We start from the raw sequence: 19,696 nt of genomic DNA, 5'->3' as shown, positions 1-19,696 counted from the left end.
GCAAAATAGCACATTGATACTCCACAGCAGTATTGGCAAAAAATCTGTCTTTTGGAGTGGCAAAGTCAGAGCCAGACCTCAACCCAAAGGAGATGCTACGAAACGACTTGAGGAGAGCCACACACGAGACAAATAAAGAATATGACAGAGCTAAAGCAGTTCTGTGTGGAAGAATGGGCTAGAATTCCTCCTGAATAATGTGCAGGTGCACTATCACTAGGTTTTTATGGGTGTTGAACTGAATTTTTTTGTGTTATTATTTTAGGCACATTATATTTGTTATGATTCTTGACTTACTTACTTCCTATAGTCGCATTTGATCATCTGCTTAGTTCTCCACTGGCAACTTCTTTAAAACTGCATTGTTCCAATTCTCTCCACAGAGGGCAGAAAAACACCAAACCAAGAGGGCCGTTGCGGTTACCCCCACATGGCCTATTTAAGCGCTGCTATCATCAATACTTTCATACCACCAATGGCTCAGATTACATGTAATGTGAGAGGAGTGGCTCATAGTGATGATCCCAAAGAGGATTATCAACAACGCTGCAGTCATTTAGACTGCTGGTTTTATGGGCCTCAACTTTTCTGTTCTGTGCAGCATCTAGTAGCCAAAGAGCCAGACGGGAGTGAATATTGGACTTTTATTCATCAGAGAGATACCAAAGCACAAAATCATAATTGTGGGTATTTAGGCATTAAGAAAATATTCAAAGTTCAGTTCTAAAAATCTGATTACATTTACATTTACTTTTAGTCATGTGGCAGACTTGTATCCAAAGCAACTTACAAGTGAGGAACAAGGCAAGCAAAAAATCTAAGCCAAGGAGAAAAATATTAAAGTAGTGCTATAGGAAGAAATATTTCTGCAAGATGTATTTTTGTTTTGAGGTTTTTAAGGTTTAAGTGCAGAGAAAATTGAGGTTAATTATTTTTGCTCTTGTATTTTTTGTTTAATAAGCTTCTGTTATGAATCCTCCACAGTTTTATAATGAGACCCCTGGTGTTTTAAAAGTTCCTACACTGTGTACCCTGTACCCTTTAGAATAACTGCAGAGAGACAAGTGATGCTCATTCAGTACGTCATGTGCAGACAATTTTTCGTATACACACATGTATACCCATCTTTACCAGTCCCACTCCTGGCTAATACTAATATAATTATGTTGTGCATAGTTTAATGGGTGTAAGGACTTTAAGGATAGACCCTGAAACAGGGCTGAGCAGTTCACAGACCTCCAGAGCTACAGAGAGGGGGTCAGCCTTGGAGCGACGGTCTCCCATGTAGGTCTGGATGAGCTTAAAGATGTCCACAGCCTCCTTCTTCACAGTGCGGTCAGAGGTCATGATCATGGGCTTCTTGATGGGCTCGCTGCTCCAAGCCAGCATGTTGGCAATAGATACCTTCCTCCTAAACAGACCCTGAGAAAGAGCAACAGAGATAGTTGCAGAGAAACAGGGACAGGTGCCATTTTATCTAGGTTCTCACAATGCTTGAGTTTCTGATCCTGAAGAGTCCACAGTAGCATATATTCAGTAGTACGACTCAGAGTATCCTTGCATCCTAGGGCAAAGATTTAATGTTTATACCACCTAGATTCATCTGCCACAGAGCCCAACCTTTTCCAAAAAGAGGCAAGAGTTTAACTATATATTTTATTATTTTTAACACAACTGAAGTAAGAATGTATAAAGAAAACTACAGTAGCCTGATTGTGTGTGTTACATTTGCTACCTAATGGAGTTAGAGGGTGCTGGGATGGGCGGTTAGTGAGAGTGATGTGGAGAAAAGCTGGTTCAGGGTCCTGATAGAGCAGAACTGACAGCCAGGAAGCAAGCAGGGTGTGTGGGTGTAACACTATGTACACACATCATACATTATATATACATGTAAGTATTAAAGCTACACACTTGAAACAAAGAAAGAACAAAAGGGATCAACTACAGGTAGGGAGTGATCTTTCCTTTCAACATATTGATTAATTTGTAAAAATAAACCAGGGCTATGGGGAATTTCATATGTAATCCTTTTCTCTGAACATTAAGTACATACACTCCCCTTGGAGTAGTAGATCTGAAGTATTAGAACAGAGGGGCCAGTTCCTTTATTTTTGCTGTACACTGAAAAGATTTGGGTTTCATATGAGACAAAAGATCAACATTTCAGATTTCATTTTAAGGTGTTTACATCTGGATCTAATATACAACATAGAAGACAGCACCTTTATTTTGAACCTACTTATTTTTTTATGTGAGCAAAAGTATTGGAACATGTGACTGACAGGTGTGTTTTGTTGTCCAGGAGTATCCTATTACAGTGACTACATTTATAGTTAAGTTAAGTTAAGTTAAGTTAAGTTAAGTTAAGTTAAGTTAAGTTAAGTTAAGTTAAGTTAAGTTAAGTTAAGTTAAGTTAAGTTAAGTTAAGTTAAGGTGGATGAGTTCTATGGGTGAAACCTACAGCAGAACCAGGCTGAGGGTGATTGGAAAGAGGAGAGAGAAAAGAACAACAGGCAACAAAAATTAAACTCAGCTTGTGCATTATTATTTGAATAGTTAAGCCTAATTAGTGATCTTTATGTCCACAATTACACAGAAATTCTAACAAAAGACCGGCAGTGACATCACTAGTGAATGCCATGGAAACACATCAGTCAGATCCAGACATCCTCTCTAGTACCTGTGTGTGTTTGTTGAAGTGCTTGGATGCCCAGTTCTCAATGTCAGTCTCCGAGGAGGGCTTTCTCAGGGTGAATTCTGGGAAGATGCCGCAGCTGGCGCTCGGCATCATATTTCTGGCATTTCGACTGGCCTCAAACTGGACACAAGCTCCAAGGTCCTCTGACTGACATGGAAAAACACAGAACAGGAAAAGCAGTTTATCTGGTTGATGCTGCTGTGGAACATTTAAAGTGGATTAAGAACCAGAAGAAGGAGACATTCTTCAATGGTTAGAGGTAACTGACTGGGAATAATACTGAGGCACTGATACATCAATGTGCACAAAGTTGTTTCAGTGCAACAAAGACTTCATGTCATATTAAATATAATGAGTTCTACCCAAGATCTTAAGTTGTAATGAGAAGTAATTTATGAACATAGTCACACAGAGTGTTTAAATGGAGCTACATGACTATTGTTCCCACAGTGGTCCCTAGAGGCTGCCATATTGACTTGGAAATGTTCTTATATTCATTATATTTAATATGACATTCACAGTTCCTTCATGTTATTTTTGCAGATGATTGTTACTGTTGCAGTTGTAGAAAGGAGGCAGGCCTGTTTCTTCATCTAATGTGTTTAACTGTTCTCTTCTTTTATCATTTTGTAAACATAATCAAACATATTGGTTTCAGAAACCACTGCTAGCATCTCCCTTGTGTCTATTAAAAGACAGGTCTCTCCTACCACCAGGAAACAAAAAGGCTACTCTGACAGCTGCTAGGATTGTTCTTCAACACTGGAGAGACATAAACTAAAGCATCACCCCAGAACGCAATATAATAGCCGCCATAGGCAATTACCCACCAAGTATACAGTTGTTGAGATGCATGAGATGCAGAGACTGATATCAGTGGAATAAACTCAAAATGGGGCTAACCCTGCTTGGCACAAAGAGTGGAGTAAGGTTTGGCTCCATCTAAATGTCTGTTTTCTACTCAAACAGAAATGTAAATATGTCAGTCTGTGGTTTTAAGAGAGCTGTGAAAAGAAATCAGTGAACACTGTTTATTGAATATTTAGAAAAAAATGCTGAATTAGTTTTTTGTCTGATGCCTTTAAGATTCTGTGAAATCACAACCATTTAAAAATACAAGGTTAGGTTTTGGGTGCCGTCAGATGAGAATTGATCATTATATCACACATTTGTGTCACACACATACTGTATATTTTCTAACTTATATAACCAGTAGTTGTAGTTTAGTTTCCCTCCTGCGTTGTTGTTCATACTTTTCGTCATCAGTGTTCGGCGCCATATAAATAAACTCAATTGAATTTAATACTGCTTATGCTTTACAGTCATATATGACTTTTATTATTATTATTTACCTTTACTTGTTTACTTTCTTAATCAGATAGTGTATATTCTTTTATTGGTTTTATTGGTTTTATTGTCCCTTAGGAATCATTAAAGTCTTAACTTATTTCATTTCATCTAATTGTATCTCATCTCAGCTTAGCTTTGAATGAAGCTTGTTCATGAAATGCTGGATATTTGACACAGAGTTAGCAGAAAACTGTTAAAAAGCAGCGCGATTCTTCACTAACAAGTAGCCCAATATATTGACAACACTACCTGACCTCAAGGTCCAATTAGTAGCTGGTGTGCAGCTGTCAGTTATACTGTATGTCATCAGTATAACTAACAGTTGGGACAAATAGCAGGGTTTGCAAAGTTGCCATGCTATTGGCGTGGTTGCTAATCTGGTAGATAGGGTCGGCTGCGAACCCCAGGGTTAGTCATTCAATTCCCAGTTCCTCATAGTTACTTGTGAAAGCGTCCTAGGACACCAAAACCCTGTAATGACACCATTGTGTACGGTTTGGTAGCTATCAAACCACAATTTCCCCAAAGAAGCTCAATAAAGTATGTCATTATTATTATATTTCATATTTTAGATGTTTCAATTGCAACCTTTACTGGGCACTTTAAAGTCTGAGCTTCTACAATGGGGTGACACCTGGTCCGTTCTATTTGTTGACGTAGCTTGTGTGATATGATTGAAGACACTTAATCTACTTAATAAGAAAATGAAGTATTTGTAGTACTCATGGTGAGTATTATGGGTATTATGCTCGGACTTTTAGCATAGAAGAACTATATTTCACTACTCCAGAGAGAAAAAAGCATCAACAATTTCCTCCTTCAGTGACGAAAGTTGCTTTGGATAAAAGCAGAATAGCTATAACTACTAAATGTAAATGTAGATGTAAATGTAAATGTAAGACACATTATTTCTCTTCCAGATTTGAAGATACTGTTTATGTGTTCCCTAGGCATGGTGCTACTGTAGGTGCAGTGGCAGTGTCTCACTAGGTACTATGACTGTTATATAAGCCAGGCTGAGTCTCAGCAGCATTACATGGAACACCCATGGCTATCCACCAGGGTGGGGCTGTAATACAGAGACCCAAGTGGCTTATACACTGATGGGATGAGTGTAGATGCCTCACTGCAGGTGATGCCAGTAGATGTAGGTACAGTGCAGTTAAAAAGTATTTGCCCTATTGCTAATACGTCATGTGAAACTTTAAAAACTATTTCTATGGCAGTGGTTGATTGGACGGTGGTGAAGTAGCTTGTTTATCTGGCTGATGTGTGCTGCTACAACAGAATCTCTGTAATCCTGCTCCTGTGTCCTTTTAACTCATAGCGCCTCTGTGTTGTTGTTTCTTTCCAAACTTTCCATTCATAAATGATACAGACACATCTACAAACATCGTTAGCCCATATATTCAGATCTGCTGCTTACTATAAATTACACAGGCACCAGAAGGGGCATAATATGGGCACTTTAATGACAGCTGATCTTATCTGCTATTTGTAACATTTTAAGTAACAAACAAGCGCCTCCCACTAACCAGTGACATAGTTTACATGCATGTCTTTCCAGACTCATATCTAAAATATCTGAAATGTAGCATTGACGAGAATGGGACATACATACGGTCAAAGTGAACTTGACCTTTGACCACCAAAATCTAGTCAGTTCAGGCTATAAGAACTGGATGACCATAAAGTGTGACCTTGACCTTTGACCTATGGCCTTCAAAATCTAATCAGTTCAACAATAAGTCCATGTTGACACTCCAAGGATTCCCAGTGCCAAAATACATGCTGTACATGTTATAACAGTATGACAGTGGCTAAGGCTTGTTTTGAACTGTTGAGATTTGTCAGAACTGCTGACAAACTAAATCCTAAAGAAAAATGTGTTTTTAGAACTAAAGCATTAATTCTGCTAAGTGTTATCATTAATTGTTGTTGCCAAATTTTTTGTAAACAGGGTTAACACAGAGCATACTGTACCTGTGAGGGGTGGAGGTAAGGCTCAGGGGAGGCCAAGTTTGTCTGGACAGAGAGGCTTTTCTCCAGCAGGGCCTGAGGGAAGCCTAGTCGATCAAAGGTGCTGCGTTTCCAGAGCTGCCCATCGCTCTGCGCTAGTGCCTCGTCCTCACTGAACGCCCTAACTACAGGACCTGGTAATGGCAGGGGCACTGCTCCATCACTCTCGTAGCCGTCTTTGGTGCCACTGCGCTGGCCTGCCCCCCCTTGCCCTGAGTCCCAACTGCTCCTCTGTTTCATCACCTGCTGAGCTTCCCAAGCCAGCCTGGCCTGGGCCAGCATTGCCTCAGATGCAGTGCCTGCCAGCTCCACCTCAGGCCCCCCACAGCGTGCCAGCTCCTGAGGGAGGGATGGTTTGCGACTCTTACGTTTGCGGTTACCTCCAGGTGAGAAGGCTCCAGGACCACCTGTAGAGGAAGAGGAGAAGGAGTGGGTCTGGCTGGACGTCCAGGATATGGAGTCCTCATAAAGCAACCTCTGGCCTTCCTCTCCACCCTCCCCACTGTAGTCCATCAGTAGGCGGGGGTCCCTGATCAGAGACTGGCTGTGCTGCAAAGTATAGGACCCCCCATATGAGCCACCATATCCCCCTGTGGTGCCATAGCGCAGCAAGCGGTCAGCAGTTTTGAAGCGAGGGCTGGAAGACGACTGCTCCACATACACTAGCTGTTTGACGTACTCCTTCCCGACAGGACTATACTCCAGACTCTGTGTCTTTTCTGGACACTTCTGTTTGGTCAGAACCAGCTGGCCATAGGGTGACTGACCCTGCTTGGGGGAGTGATAGAGAGGGGCTGAAGACTTACGAGCAGGTGACTTGCCAGTGCCATAGAAGGGGGAGGAGTCAGAAAGCTGCATATCACTGGGTGGTTCTTCATAGATGGGAGGAGGCTGATACTCTGATGGAGGCTCCTCATACAGGGGGGGTTCATAGGCGTAGCGTGGCGACGGAGGCTGGGAGTCAGCTGAGGAGCGGCGGTGGGTGCCAGTTCCGCCAAGCTCAGCCCGCTTCAGGAAGGGAGACTGACGGCGTTCAGAGAAGAGAACAGGGGAGCCATCCGGTTCTGAAGGCGGGTTACCGCCAGAGGAACGCCGGGTTCGTGAGGTGGTACCCCCTCCAGAAGGAGCACCAGGGGTAGGAGGATCACAGGGAGAATAACCATTGCCCTGGTGGGCCAAGAAGCTGGGCTCTCTGTCGGTCACCTTGATCAGCATTCGCTCCTTCGTACCCGTGTTCCACCTAAAGGGAGAAGACCTGAGGAGACGAAAGAAGAGGAGATGAGTAATTAATACTGAGTACATAGATAGCTTAGTATACGTAGCACTTCAGGAAAGCAGGAAAGCAGAAAGCAGCTATGTGTGTCTACACTTCAGGTAGACTGACAACTTTGACAACACTTTGAATTGCTGAACTACAATCTTCTTCTTCTCTTTCGGCTATTCCCATCAGGGGTCGCCACAGCGAATCATCCTTCTCCACCTAACTCTATCATGGGCATCTTCTACCCTAACACTAGCCAACCTCATGTCCTCTGTTAAGACATCCATATATCTCCTCTTTGGTCGTCCTCTTGCCCTCCTGCCTGGCAGCTCCATCTCCAACATCCTTCTACCAATATACTCACTATCCCTCCTCTGAACATGTCCAAACCATCTCAGTCTGGCCTCTCTGACTTTGTCGCTAACACAGGCAACGTGAGCCATCCCTCTGATGTACTCGTTCCTTATTCTGTCTAACCTGGTCACTCCTAAGGAGAACCTCAACATCTTCATCTCTGCTACCTCCATCTCAGCCTCTTGTCTCTGTCTCACTGCTACTGTCTCTAACCCATAGAGCAGAGCTGGTCTCACCACTGTCTTGTACACCTTTCCTTTGAGTCTTGCTGACACTCTTTTGTCACACAACACTCCTGACACTTTCCTCCACCCGCTCCAACCTGCCTGCACTCGCCTCTTCACCTCTTTTCCACACTCTCCATCACACTGAATTGTTGACCCCAAGTACTTAAACTCCTGTACCTTCTTCACCTCAGCCCCCTGTAACCTAAAGCTTCTACCTGGATCCCTCTCGTTCAGACACATGTATTCTGTCTTACTACGACTGACCTTCATGCCTCTTCTTTCCAGAGCAAACCTCCACCTTTCCAGCTGTTCCTCCACCTGCTCTCTACTCTCACTGCAAATCACAATGTCATCCGCAAACATCATTGTCCAGGGAGATTCCTGTCTGACCCCATCTGTCAGCCTGTCCATCAGCATAGCAAACAAGAAGGGACTCAAAGCTGATCCTTGGTGTAGTCCCACCTCCACCTTGAACTCCTCTGTCTGACCTACAGCACATCTCACCACCGTCATACTTCTCTCATACATGTCCTGAACTAGTCTGACGTACTTCTCTGCCACTCCCGATGACCTCATACAGTACCACAGCTCCTCCCTCGGCACCCTGTCATACGCCTTCTCTAAATCTACAAAGACACAATGCAGCTCCTTCTGACCATCTCTGTACTTTTCCATCAACATTCTCAAAGCAAAAATGGCATCAGTGGTGCTCTTACGGGGCATGAAACCATACTGCTGCTCACAAATCTCCACCTTCTTCCTAAGCCTGGCTTCCACTACTCTTTCCCACAGCTTCATTGTGTGGCTCATCAACTTTATTCCTCTATAGTTGCTGCAGTTCTGCGTGTCACCCTTGTTCTTAAAGATCGGAACCAGAACGCTTCTCCTCCATTCCTCAGGCATCTTCTCACTCTCTAGAATCCTATTGAACAAACTGGTTAGAAACTCCACTGCTGTCTCTCCTAAGCACTTCCACACCTCCACAGGTATGTCATCAGGACCAACACCCTTTCCACTCTTCATCCTTTTCAGAGCCTTCCTAACCTCATCCTTTCCAATCTCTTCTATTTCCTGCTCCACAACATCAACATCTTCCTCTCTTCTTTCCCTGTCATTTTCCTCATTCATCAGATCCTCAAAATACTCCTTCCATCTTTTCTGCACACTCTCCTGGGTTTTAGTACCTTTCCATCTCTGTCCTTAAACACCCTTACCTGTTGCACATCCTTCCCATCTCTATCTCTCTGTCTGGCTAGCCTGTACAAGTCCTTCTCTCCTTCGTTTGTGTCTAACCTGTCATACAGCTCATCGTAAGCTTTCTGTTTGGCCTTTGCCACCTCCCTCTTCACTCTACGCTGCGCTTCCTTGTACTCCTGTCTACTTTCCTCAGTCCTTTCTACATCCCACTTCCTTCTAGCTAACTTCTTCCTCTGGACGCATTCCTGTACTTCCTCATTCCACCACCAAGTGTCTTTACCTTCTTTCCTCTTTCCAGATGACACACCTAGCACCTTCCTACCTGTTTCCCTGATAACTTCTGCTGTGGTTTCCCAGTCATCTGGAAGCTCATCCTGACCACCCAGAACCTGTCTCAACTTCTGCCTGAATTCCTCACAAGTTTCTTCATTCTTTAGCTTCCACCACTTGGTCTTCTTCTCTGACTTCCCTCTTTTCTTCTTCCTGACCTCCAGAGTCATCTTGCACACCACCATGCGGTGCTGTCTGGCTACACTCTCTCCTACCACCACTTTGCAGTCACTAACCTCTCTCAAATGACCTCGTCTACATAGGATGTAGTCCACCTGCGTACTCCTACCTCCACTTCTGTATGTCACTCTATGTTCCTCTCGCTTCTGGAAGTAAGTGTTGACTACAGCCATTTCCATCCTCTTAGCAAAGTCCACCACCATCTGTCCTTCCAGATTCCTTTCCTTAATTGCTGAACTACAATACCCGTCCAAAAGAAAAACATCACCACCTGGACCTTGCTTGATTTTACCTAAGCAAATAGGTAAAGCTTCACATTGGATAATTACTGTTGCATGATTATGTTTCAGCTGGCAACAAAGTACCCTATCTAATGCAGTGAGTAGCTTCTCATTTCTTAAACAACCATGTCGGATAACACATCCTTTGGTCATGGAAAAGATGTTAATCTGCTTCAGAAGGGTCAAATTATTGGCATGCATCAAGCAAAAAAACATTTAAGGAGATTGCTGAAACTACTTAAATTGGGTTAAGAATGCATTATTAAAAACTGGGGAACTATTATCTTATTATCTCTGGGGAACTAATGTGGTCAGAAAAAAAATCCTGAATGATCGTGATCGCTGGTCACTTAAACATTTTGTAAAATCAAATTGTAATAACACAACAGGAGAACTCAGGTCTATTTTTAATAGTGAAAGTAAGAGCATTTCCACATGCACAATGCAAAGGGAACTCAAAAGATTGGAACTAATCAGATGTGTAACCTTAAGAAAACAACTTTTTAGTGAGGCTAATTGGGAAAAAAAGGATTCCATCTGGGGAAGCATAAAGGGAGCATAAAGATTGGACTCTGGAGCAATGGAAGGTCATGTTGTCTGATGAATCCAGATTTACCCTAGTCCAGAGTGATGGGCACATCAGAATAAAATGAGAGGCACATGAAGTGATACCCATCATGCCTAGTGCCTAGCGTAGAAACCTGTGGGGGCAGTGCTATGATGAAAGTAAAGAAAATACTCAAAACAATGTCACGGTGAATGTGTGCCATAATCAAAGCTAAGTCCAATGAAATATTAGAGTGTGTAGAGAATTTTACTGAGTTTAGGAAAGCCTGATGTAAATAAGACACTGACCCAAAGTTGTTGAACATATATTTTTTCTTCTCTTTTCTTTGTTACTCAAATTTCAGTCTTCAACTCAGAATATCGAAACCTTTACTAAACTTGCAATAACTGGTTAAAACTTGTTGCCTCAATTTTTTGAAGTGCCCTGCATCTACACTTGATGTGTGGTGCTTTCTGTAGAGCATAAAAATACACTTGAAGGACAAAAAATAAACTTCAGATGATGTTTAAGCAAGCTGAAATAAATAAGAATGATAATAAATAATTATCAACATCAGCATAACATTTGAGTGCTACATGTATTTTGAGTATCAAAAGCATGGCTGATACACTTTTAGTATCTTCTTAAGAATTGGGAGAGCCATATCCTGAATAATACGACTGTGGTAACCATGCATCTTGCTGAACTGTTATCTGTTTTGGTTCTCCTGAAGCAAAGGTGACCATACTTTTTAATGCAGGAACAGGAGACAGCTAATATCCACCAAACAGTAGGCACCCACAGTACTTTACTTCATTGGCTCACATTTACTCAGTCACTCTTCTCAGTGAGTGGGCCCTTACATTCTGCTTGTTTGTCAGACAACAGGAAGGAGGAGGAGGGAGAGCAGTGTGGGATGATGAACAAGAGGTGAACTAGGCGAGAGGGAGGGAAGTGTGAAATTGATTGCAGCACTGGCCACCCTCCGTTTCCAAATACGTCCACACACTGATCCCCAGGACCGCTGCTCAATAGTGGCAGTGTGAGTCTGAGTGTACTTGTGGATATTAATATGCATATGTGTGTGTGAGAGAGCAAGAGAGGGACAAAGAGGGCAGGATTAAGCATCACAGGGCTGTGTTGGCATCTATCACAATATGCTCTATACTCAGAGCTCTAACCCACTTTCTTTCTCTTTCTTTCTCATCCATCCACCGCTCTGTTCTAAAGCAATGAATTTCTCATTTTCCCTCTATCAGGTAGTAAAAACTACACACTGAACATTGCTCTTTCTCTCCTTTTCCTTGAATTATTAAGGTAAGGGTCACTTGACCTTCACATCAATTTACACATTTCATGCCTCTTCCAGTCTGTCCCCATCTGTCTCCGTGACTGCAGCATCAACCAGCAGATCCTTACTCTTTCTGTCGTTTCTACTTCCACATTTCATTTAGGTAAATCCTACTGTGCATCTGACAGTGGACAGAGGTGTGTAAATACTGAATGTGCTTGTGCTACACTTCAGCAGCAAATACAATTGATAGTTTAAGCCAATATACAGCAAACCACAACAAAAATCATTGCAACGCAATTTAAATGGAAAGTTTAGAACCTTACACAATAATATAGAAAAGCCACAAATCCACACACGACAGTGCATTCATACTAAACATCAGGCAACAATGTCTGAGTCTTCACACTCAAGGAGCGATGATGATATATACAGTATGTGGCTTTTCATGCAGGTGACTTGGCTTTGCTCAGTGTTGGCACGGCCACGAGACACAGGTGAGTTTATGTAATGTATGGATATAATACTCATCATTCATCATTCATCACTCGTCATATCATTTCAGAGCTCAGACCGTGCCAATGAACATGAAGAGTGTGTATCAGTTTTCCCTTGGTCCAGACCACTTAATAACTGTGAGGACTGTCTGAGGACATTTTCACAAAGTGAGGACATTTTAGCCTCACAGGAAGAAGGGTGTATTAAGGGCAATTTCGGGGTTAAGACTAGGTTTTAGAATAAAGTTTTGGTTAGGGTAAAGTTTAGGGTGATGGCAATTAGTTGTGATGGTCAGGGTTAGGGTAAAGTAGTACACGTGATAAATTCAAAATTCAAAAAGAGTAGATTAGTATGGCTTATGTAATCGTAGGGGGCTAGGGAATGCATTATGTGAATGAGTGCTGTCACACTGACTGCCATAAAATTATATGTGTGTGTATGTGTGAGAGACAGAGACAGAGAGCAGATCTCCCAGCCATCTGAAATGATAGTCTGCAGCTGGGTTACCAGGTCTCTCACCATCAAAGACTTCGGGACAAGTACAGCAGCTTCAAGACATGTTTTGGGGACCGTTGATGAACAATTCCCCCTTTACGGTAAGAGCTACCGAGGGCAAGAAAAGGCCATTTACTAAGCAGGTATTCACAGAGAGTTAATTATAAAGAATTATTTCTGTCATGATTTACATTTAGTAGATGCTTTTATCCAAAGCGACTTACAAGGGTAGACAGGGTAAGCATAAGGAGGTCTTGCCTAAGGACCCCTACTGGAGGAAGGCCACAGCTGGGATTGGAACCCCAGTCTAATCACTGTATACTAGTTAGTAAGTCACTAACCAGTATGCATGATAATTGTTTTTGCTGACAACCAAAGCCTGGGGCTTCCCATTAGATACATTTATTATACTGGTTATTTAGTGACTGCAGGTCTGTCAGTTTGTTAAAGGCTGGTTCCTTCTAGCCTTGTAATTCCTGACTTGGTAGTCCTCTCCACCTTACTTTGCAGTTTCACATATGAGTTTCCTCACCTTTCTGAGTGTGTACTGTAAGCCAGGGAAGTACTGATCAAGTCTTTATGGCTTCAATGTTGGTGCAATTTTGGACTTCATTTGTATCAGATAAGTTAAAATCAAATCTAATAATATCCTAATTAAGTGAATAAAACTTAAAAGATATTTGATCAAGATGCTGGAGGTCCTGGTAAAAAAATAATATATTAAGAATGAGTAAGACTTGTGAAACTGACATGGAATTTCTTCTATAATGAAGATGTATCACTCTATTGGGTTTTCAACAACTATAAAATAACTTGCACTGTTCAACAGTGTTACAGAGTGGAGTGGATCTCTCTTACAATGAATATATCCTACACATACACTAGCCAGTAAGTAGTGCAAATTTGGTTCACTTCATTTTACTTATATAGTGACAAAAATACAAATAATCATCTAAAGGCACTTTATATTGTAAAAATAAGACCTTACAAATTTACATAAACACATACAACTATATCGAGTTACGTAGAAAAACCCAACAAATCCCCCTTGAGCAGCACAAGGTAACAGTGGAAAGGAAACCTCCAGAGTACCAGAAATCCTAAAGAAACTGAAGAACTTGTATCCATGGTGGAACAGACTCAGCTGACCTTGTCTATATGTACATGTTTAACACAGATGTGTTAAACAAAGATTTTGAGTTTTGCGTTTTTCCTACATTTGAAAGGACATAACTACATTTCATTTATCCTCTTTTCTTTATTCCCATCTCCCTCTCATCTCCATTTTCTCCCCCTCTCCTTTCCTTTCTCTCCATTTGTTCCTCCCTCCTTTAATAGGATCTGAGATCCTTGGTGTGTGGGGGGAGGTAGAGCTGAGTAGAGGTCAATAGCGCCCATCTGTCAGAGAGGAAGCTGTATAGTCTATGACAAACTACCTGTCCTGCTCTCCTTAACAGCATTCACTCTCTCCAGAGACCATCTTCAGCCTGACACGCACACTCCAGCCTCCACACTAAACAGACTGCGTGACTGCTAGCAGCTACAGACAAATGCAGGTGGTGAACTACTGTGACAACAGACCATGAGACCACTTGATTCTCTACTCAATATTTATTATGAATGAATGATGATTTTCGACAAGGCCATGCTGGTACAGACACTGTACTCTTTACTTAAACCACTCAACAAAGTCATAATACATCAAAAAATGATAAGCATTGGCATAATTTTTGGTGATATTAAGTGTTTGTCCTTTCTTCAGGTTTGTCCAGAGAAAATATCTTGACAGTCAGTAACCGGATTGTTCGATGTGCTGAATGTGGAAACTACTTTGATCAAACCAATGAGTGACTCAGACTGTAGTGGCCTCTTATGCAACTTATCATTAGCAAATGTACAAAACAGGTGCCCCATCTAGCTGATGTCTGCATATATTTAAAAATTGTTTAGGAAGGAGGGCTCCACTCTGTAACACTGCTTTACAGCTGCAAACTGACTATTACTACTTTCTATCCAATGGTAAGTTGTAGTCTGCTTCACTGTCATGTGTTTCCTCTTTAATACATCAACCTGCATCTGTTTTTAACACGTGCAAAGGAGGGAAACATTATGTCACAGCAAAACAGACACAACTGAATGTAGTTTGCTGGACTTTCTCTGTGATACAGAAGATTACAATTTTCTAAATTATCGGCTGATCAACAGGTCATTCAGGTTGTTAATAAAATGGCAACTGGTCTGACAAATCTGCCCTACATACAGACAGTAAAGTCTGCAAGTGTTTCTAACAGCAGTGGTTTGGTGTTGCTCCGAGTGTACAGAATGTGAATAACTGGGTAGAACAGCTAGGGTGCTCACACGCTGTGTACTCTGTGTATGTGCGTCCTCTTACTGAAGCAGAGAAGACATTTACAGGACACTGTGACCCCAGCCAGGCAGATCCACCAATCACCGCAGACTGCAGCAGATTACTGCAAACCCGCAAACCAAGACCGGTTAGACAGAGGGGAGGAGGTGGTATGATTGCTAAGGGTGAGAGAGAGTAGCTGAGTGCAAAGGGAGGTGAGAGGTTCTAAAGGTGAGAGGGGGGAAGTTAATGGACAGTGACAGAAACAAAGAGGAGGAGACGGGATGCTCAGACAGGAACGAAGATGAAGAGGAAGTCCCTTATTCTGACCTCATACAGGACATGTCCACATGGAATGCACTGTAAATCATTTACAGTGGGTTTACATTTACAACTTTATGCCATCACAGAGGATTATGTTCACTTGATCTTACCTGTCTGCCTCCTCTCTATTGCCCTGTTTCTCAGACAATTCCTGGTCGAGGGACGAGGATGTGCTTCCCTCTCGGCTGACCCCACTGTTGCGCCCTGGGCTGTTGTCAGCTGATGCTCTACCTCCTCCTCCTCCACTTGTAGGACGTGGGTTAGTAGCATCTGTGTGCTGCTTCAGAGTCTGCAACTTGGCGAGGGGGATGATGTCGCAGCCCTGGGGCCTGTGCCACACTGTGCGTTGGGTGGAGGCGTTGTAGTAGTAGAAGCGTGAAGTGTTGGGGTCAAATAGCTCCCACCACTGGTTGTCACCAGTCCGCTTGATGCGAACACCTTGCGGGGGGTCCCATACACACTCGCCTGTCAGCAAGTTAGCATACATCCGCTCACGTGTGCGCGGCTCGATAATCTCCACCCACTCTAACCTGCAGGAAGAGATGTCAGAATGCAGCTTTTAGCACATTGACTGCAGGGTCATTCTCTGCCTGCATAAACAACTGACAACATCCAAGTGTATATTAGATTTGACATTTTAGCAACATCATCCCATCTTTAGAGATAAAAAGATAGGCATAAACATCCTTTTCATTGCAATGTCGTATACTCAAATAATGACAAGAATAGAGACCCACAAAATCCACTGCTTCCAAAAACACTGCCAACGCATTATGTAAGTGCTGTACACCATTCATAGATAAAGACAGCAAACTGACATCTAAAATGTTTCCATCCACTGAAGCTATAATGTGATTAAGGAAAGAATGCCATCAAGACCGAGCCCCTGTAAATACCACAATGCCATTATCCTTTAAATCCAAGTAGACATATGGGGAGTACTCTGATTTCATTAGGCTCCCTGTTGTCCCATGTTGTCTTTTTACCTACATCTACTTCCTGCATACTATATATGTTTATATTTTTCTTTAATTCTGTTGCTTTATTTTTTTCTGGATCTCCCTGTTGGTAGTGTCCCACACATTAGCAGAAAAAGCTGCCCACTACACCCACAGTCTGTTTTCGTTTCTAGGCACCTTAGCTGCAGTATTGTGGAGGACACCAGTGCTGCTCCTTCAGTTTTTTAATCTCAATTGCTACATCAAAATGCTCTGTGCTGCACAGTAATCCACTATGAGTATATTCATTATGATAACTGCAAACTAAAATCTGTGGAGGCAGATTGACTTCATTGTATACAGTGCAAACTGCACAACTGCATTTCTAAAAATACACAGATCCCCTACATGAGTTATAGGCATTCAAGAATAAACATATGGTAAGCGTTTTAGCATATTTGAAACAATACTGCCATTAGTTTCCATTGTAAAACCCTGGCAGAACAATAATGCCAATCCCAGTGCTAACTGCAATCACGTCCATTATTCCCACCATTCAGCCTTTTCATCAACATCCATCAGGAAATGGTCGAATAAAAACAGCACTACTAGATTAATGTGATAATTTCACACATTTGTGATGATTACTAAGGTATCTCTTGAAGGAGAGTCTGTCATAAATCAAGAGTCAGGTGCTCATATGAACACTGAAAAATTTCTTATTTACTTTAAATGCATAAAGAAATGGCAACTCAAAACCTTTATAGTCAAAGTGATTGGGGGCGTTAATCAAATCAAGTGTTATCTTCCTTATAGGATGAAATTCGCTCAAATTCTCTTTACACAGTCCTTCCCTGTCAAGTTGCAGCTGAAGGAAGATAACTAAAAGAGGGAATTTTGTACTAAAAAGGCTGCAGCTATGGAAGCTAGTAATTTAATGTGAGTATTTTGAAAGGTTGAAGCCTGAAATTGTCAACAGATAAATATTTCCAGTGGTATGTTAGTGATGGCCCCCTATCACTAACTACATGCCATCTTTTGGAGGAATCTATTAGGAGGAAGGAGGTAAGTTTCAGTGTGCATATGAGAAAAATGTATATGTTTGAAAACATATCTGAAAAACTTTGAACCTATCCTTCAAACACTGTATGATCAGGCTTGTTGCATGCACTATATATAATGGAAGCTGTCAAACAGTGAGATGGTATAATGGCACTGCTTGCACTATGGTATACATGTTAAACTAAAACATAATTTCCTGTGCCGTTTCCTCGGACGCAGTCTTTGGACCATTAAGTATGCACATTTATTCTTTCCTACTCACAACTTTTCAGCCTGGTTTTTGAATTGACCAATTATACAACACAGGGCAACAGAGCAAGCACGTTTTGTTCATCAAGAGAAGCAATGGAAGATAAAAGTACACTGCAGGTTGTTAATGGGGTACAAGAATAGAAAATTGCAAAGGCATCACACAGAGCTATAACATACTATGAATAATAAAAGGAAGACCCACTCACATAGCTCTGTGCAAAGCAGTCTGCTTCTGCATATGCCTGCACGCACATGCACACAAGACACAAACTGTCATCTGTCTTTATCTCTAATACTGCTGTTCTTAATCGAGGAAAAGGACAGAAGGTTTAAACATGACTCACACACACCTACAGAGCACAACATAGACAAATGTGTGAGCCAAAATACTTGCGCGCGCGCACACACACACACACACACACACACACACACACACACACACACACACACACACACACACACACACACACCATTAAACATTATCTTTTAAACAGCGTTTTGAAACCACATTTGCCGACCTCCTGCTGCTGCTTGCTTGAAGCCTCCAAACCAATTAATGATGAATAAGAGGTCAATCAATAACTGACAGAGGGTGGAAACTTGTCATAGAGTTTAACAGAGGAGGATGAGGTCATGCTGGCATAGACAGTCATTCCATTCTATCGCACTGGGTGACATATTCCTTCTTAACCATCAACACTCACAGATCTTCCTGGTGCCCCAAATACAGTTGCAGGCACTTTTTGTGATTTCTTGGTTTTGCCATTAAGGGGTTATGAAATGTGATTTGATCTTCACCAAGGTCACAAAAAACACAGTATTATAAGCTGATCAACACAGTCACACATCACACCGAGAATACAGCTGTGTTTTAGAGCTACCTTCACTTGGGCTGGGTTAAATGGAAAAGATTTCTATCACGATAATTTTTTTTATATCAGTCAATATTTATCTATATCTCAATATAAGTTAAAACACCCATAGATTGTGTATAAGGGATAAACAATGATACATTATTTACATCCTGTCATGGCAGGATGATACAGAGTAAATATAGTTAAAAACTGAGCTCACCCTCCTGGCTGAATGACTAGACCGGTTATATTCAAATGAATGAGAGGGCTAAGTCACTGTGATTATTGCTTCAGTGTTCACACAATCTAGGCAATAATCTGAAAGAAGTTGGCTGTGTGAGCTGCTTGTTCTAGAGAGTATATCAGTGAATGAGGCATGATTGGGTATCTGAATCTGACCCATTAAGACCTGGGCAGTATTGACAGCACAGCTTAACTGCTACATCCTCTCCAGAGGAAACCAGTTTCGACCACAGTCCTGACAGCTGATTTATCACATAGGGATTTAAGTAAAAACACTGCCAAACAAGTCCCATCTAACACCCATGATTCACCCATTTCTATGATGCTATCAGTTAGCTGAATTTGAAACTAAGTACATAAAATTTTACATATAAAAAATGATATATCTATAAAAAAAATCAAAGGACAAACTTTTTTTCTCAGGCATTATTATAATGAGCTAAGTACATTAGTGAGATCACTAACCAACCATTGCAGATCAGTTATTTTCTTACCCTTGTTTGACTGATGAAGTCATTATGTTGATGCGATATTTGAGGTTCACATAACAACTAAAAATTGGAAATAAATGATAAGTTTAAAAAAAGATTTATCTTTTAAAAGCCTCAGGCTGCTAAGGCTGCTTTGTGTGGTTGTATGTGAGCGGGAAAGGAATGGTACATCAGCTGTCAGAGTGAATGCCTTTCAAATGGAGCAGAACAGGCCAGTTGAATAGAGAGATCTAGAGTGGAGATTGTAGGATTAATTGGCCATAATTGGTTTTGTGGTGTTCCAAATGACCCAGTTTAGCTGGCAAGTCTTTTCCCTGTGCTTTGCACAGACAGGGTCTGTCCCACTGTTACAACACACTCTCGCTTTTAATGTGAAAATTTTACAACAAGGGTCCACACACATCAACGAAGATCAAATCTGAACTTAAAAAATAGCCAGGTACGATAACTTCCTGGA

General features: G+C 41.7%; 1 protein-coding gene across 2 annotated transcripts in view; it reads right to left on the bottom strand.

Moving 5' to 3' along the window:
- The window catches only part of arhgap39 (Rho GTPase activating protein 39), a 57,700-nt gene that overhangs the window by 11,494 nt on the left and 26,510 nt on the right, over positions 1-19,696 (bottom strand). The window contains exons 2-6 of one of the 2 annotated variants that reach the window (XM_026345623.1): positions 15,510-15,929; positions 6,032-7,322; positions 2,681-2,845; positions 2,462-2,473; positions 1,237-1,422 (exon numbers count right to left, since the gene is read on the bottom strand). In XM_026345623.1, coding sequence (XP_026201408.1) covers positions 1,237-1,422; positions 2,462-2,473; positions 2,681-2,845; positions 6,032-7,322; positions 15,510-15,929 — 2,074 coding nt within the window. The remainder of the gene's footprint in view (positions 1-1,236; positions 1,423-2,461; positions 2,474-2,680; positions 2,846-6,031; positions 7,323-15,509; positions 15,930-19,696) is intronic. The other variant, XM_026345624.1, reaches the window with a different exon arrangement.

Source organism: Anabas testudineus, chromosome 4 (genome assembly GCF_900324465.2).
Source record: "Anabas testudineus chromosome 4, fAnaTes1.2, whole genome shotgun sequence".
In the NCBI taxonomy this organism is placed as follows: Eukaryota; Metazoa; Chordata; class Actinopteri; order Anabantiformes; family Anabantidae; genus Anabas; species Anabas testudineus.
Note: the sequence above shows the minus strand (reverse complement) of the source record. Positions and strands in the feature narration are given on the sequence as shown.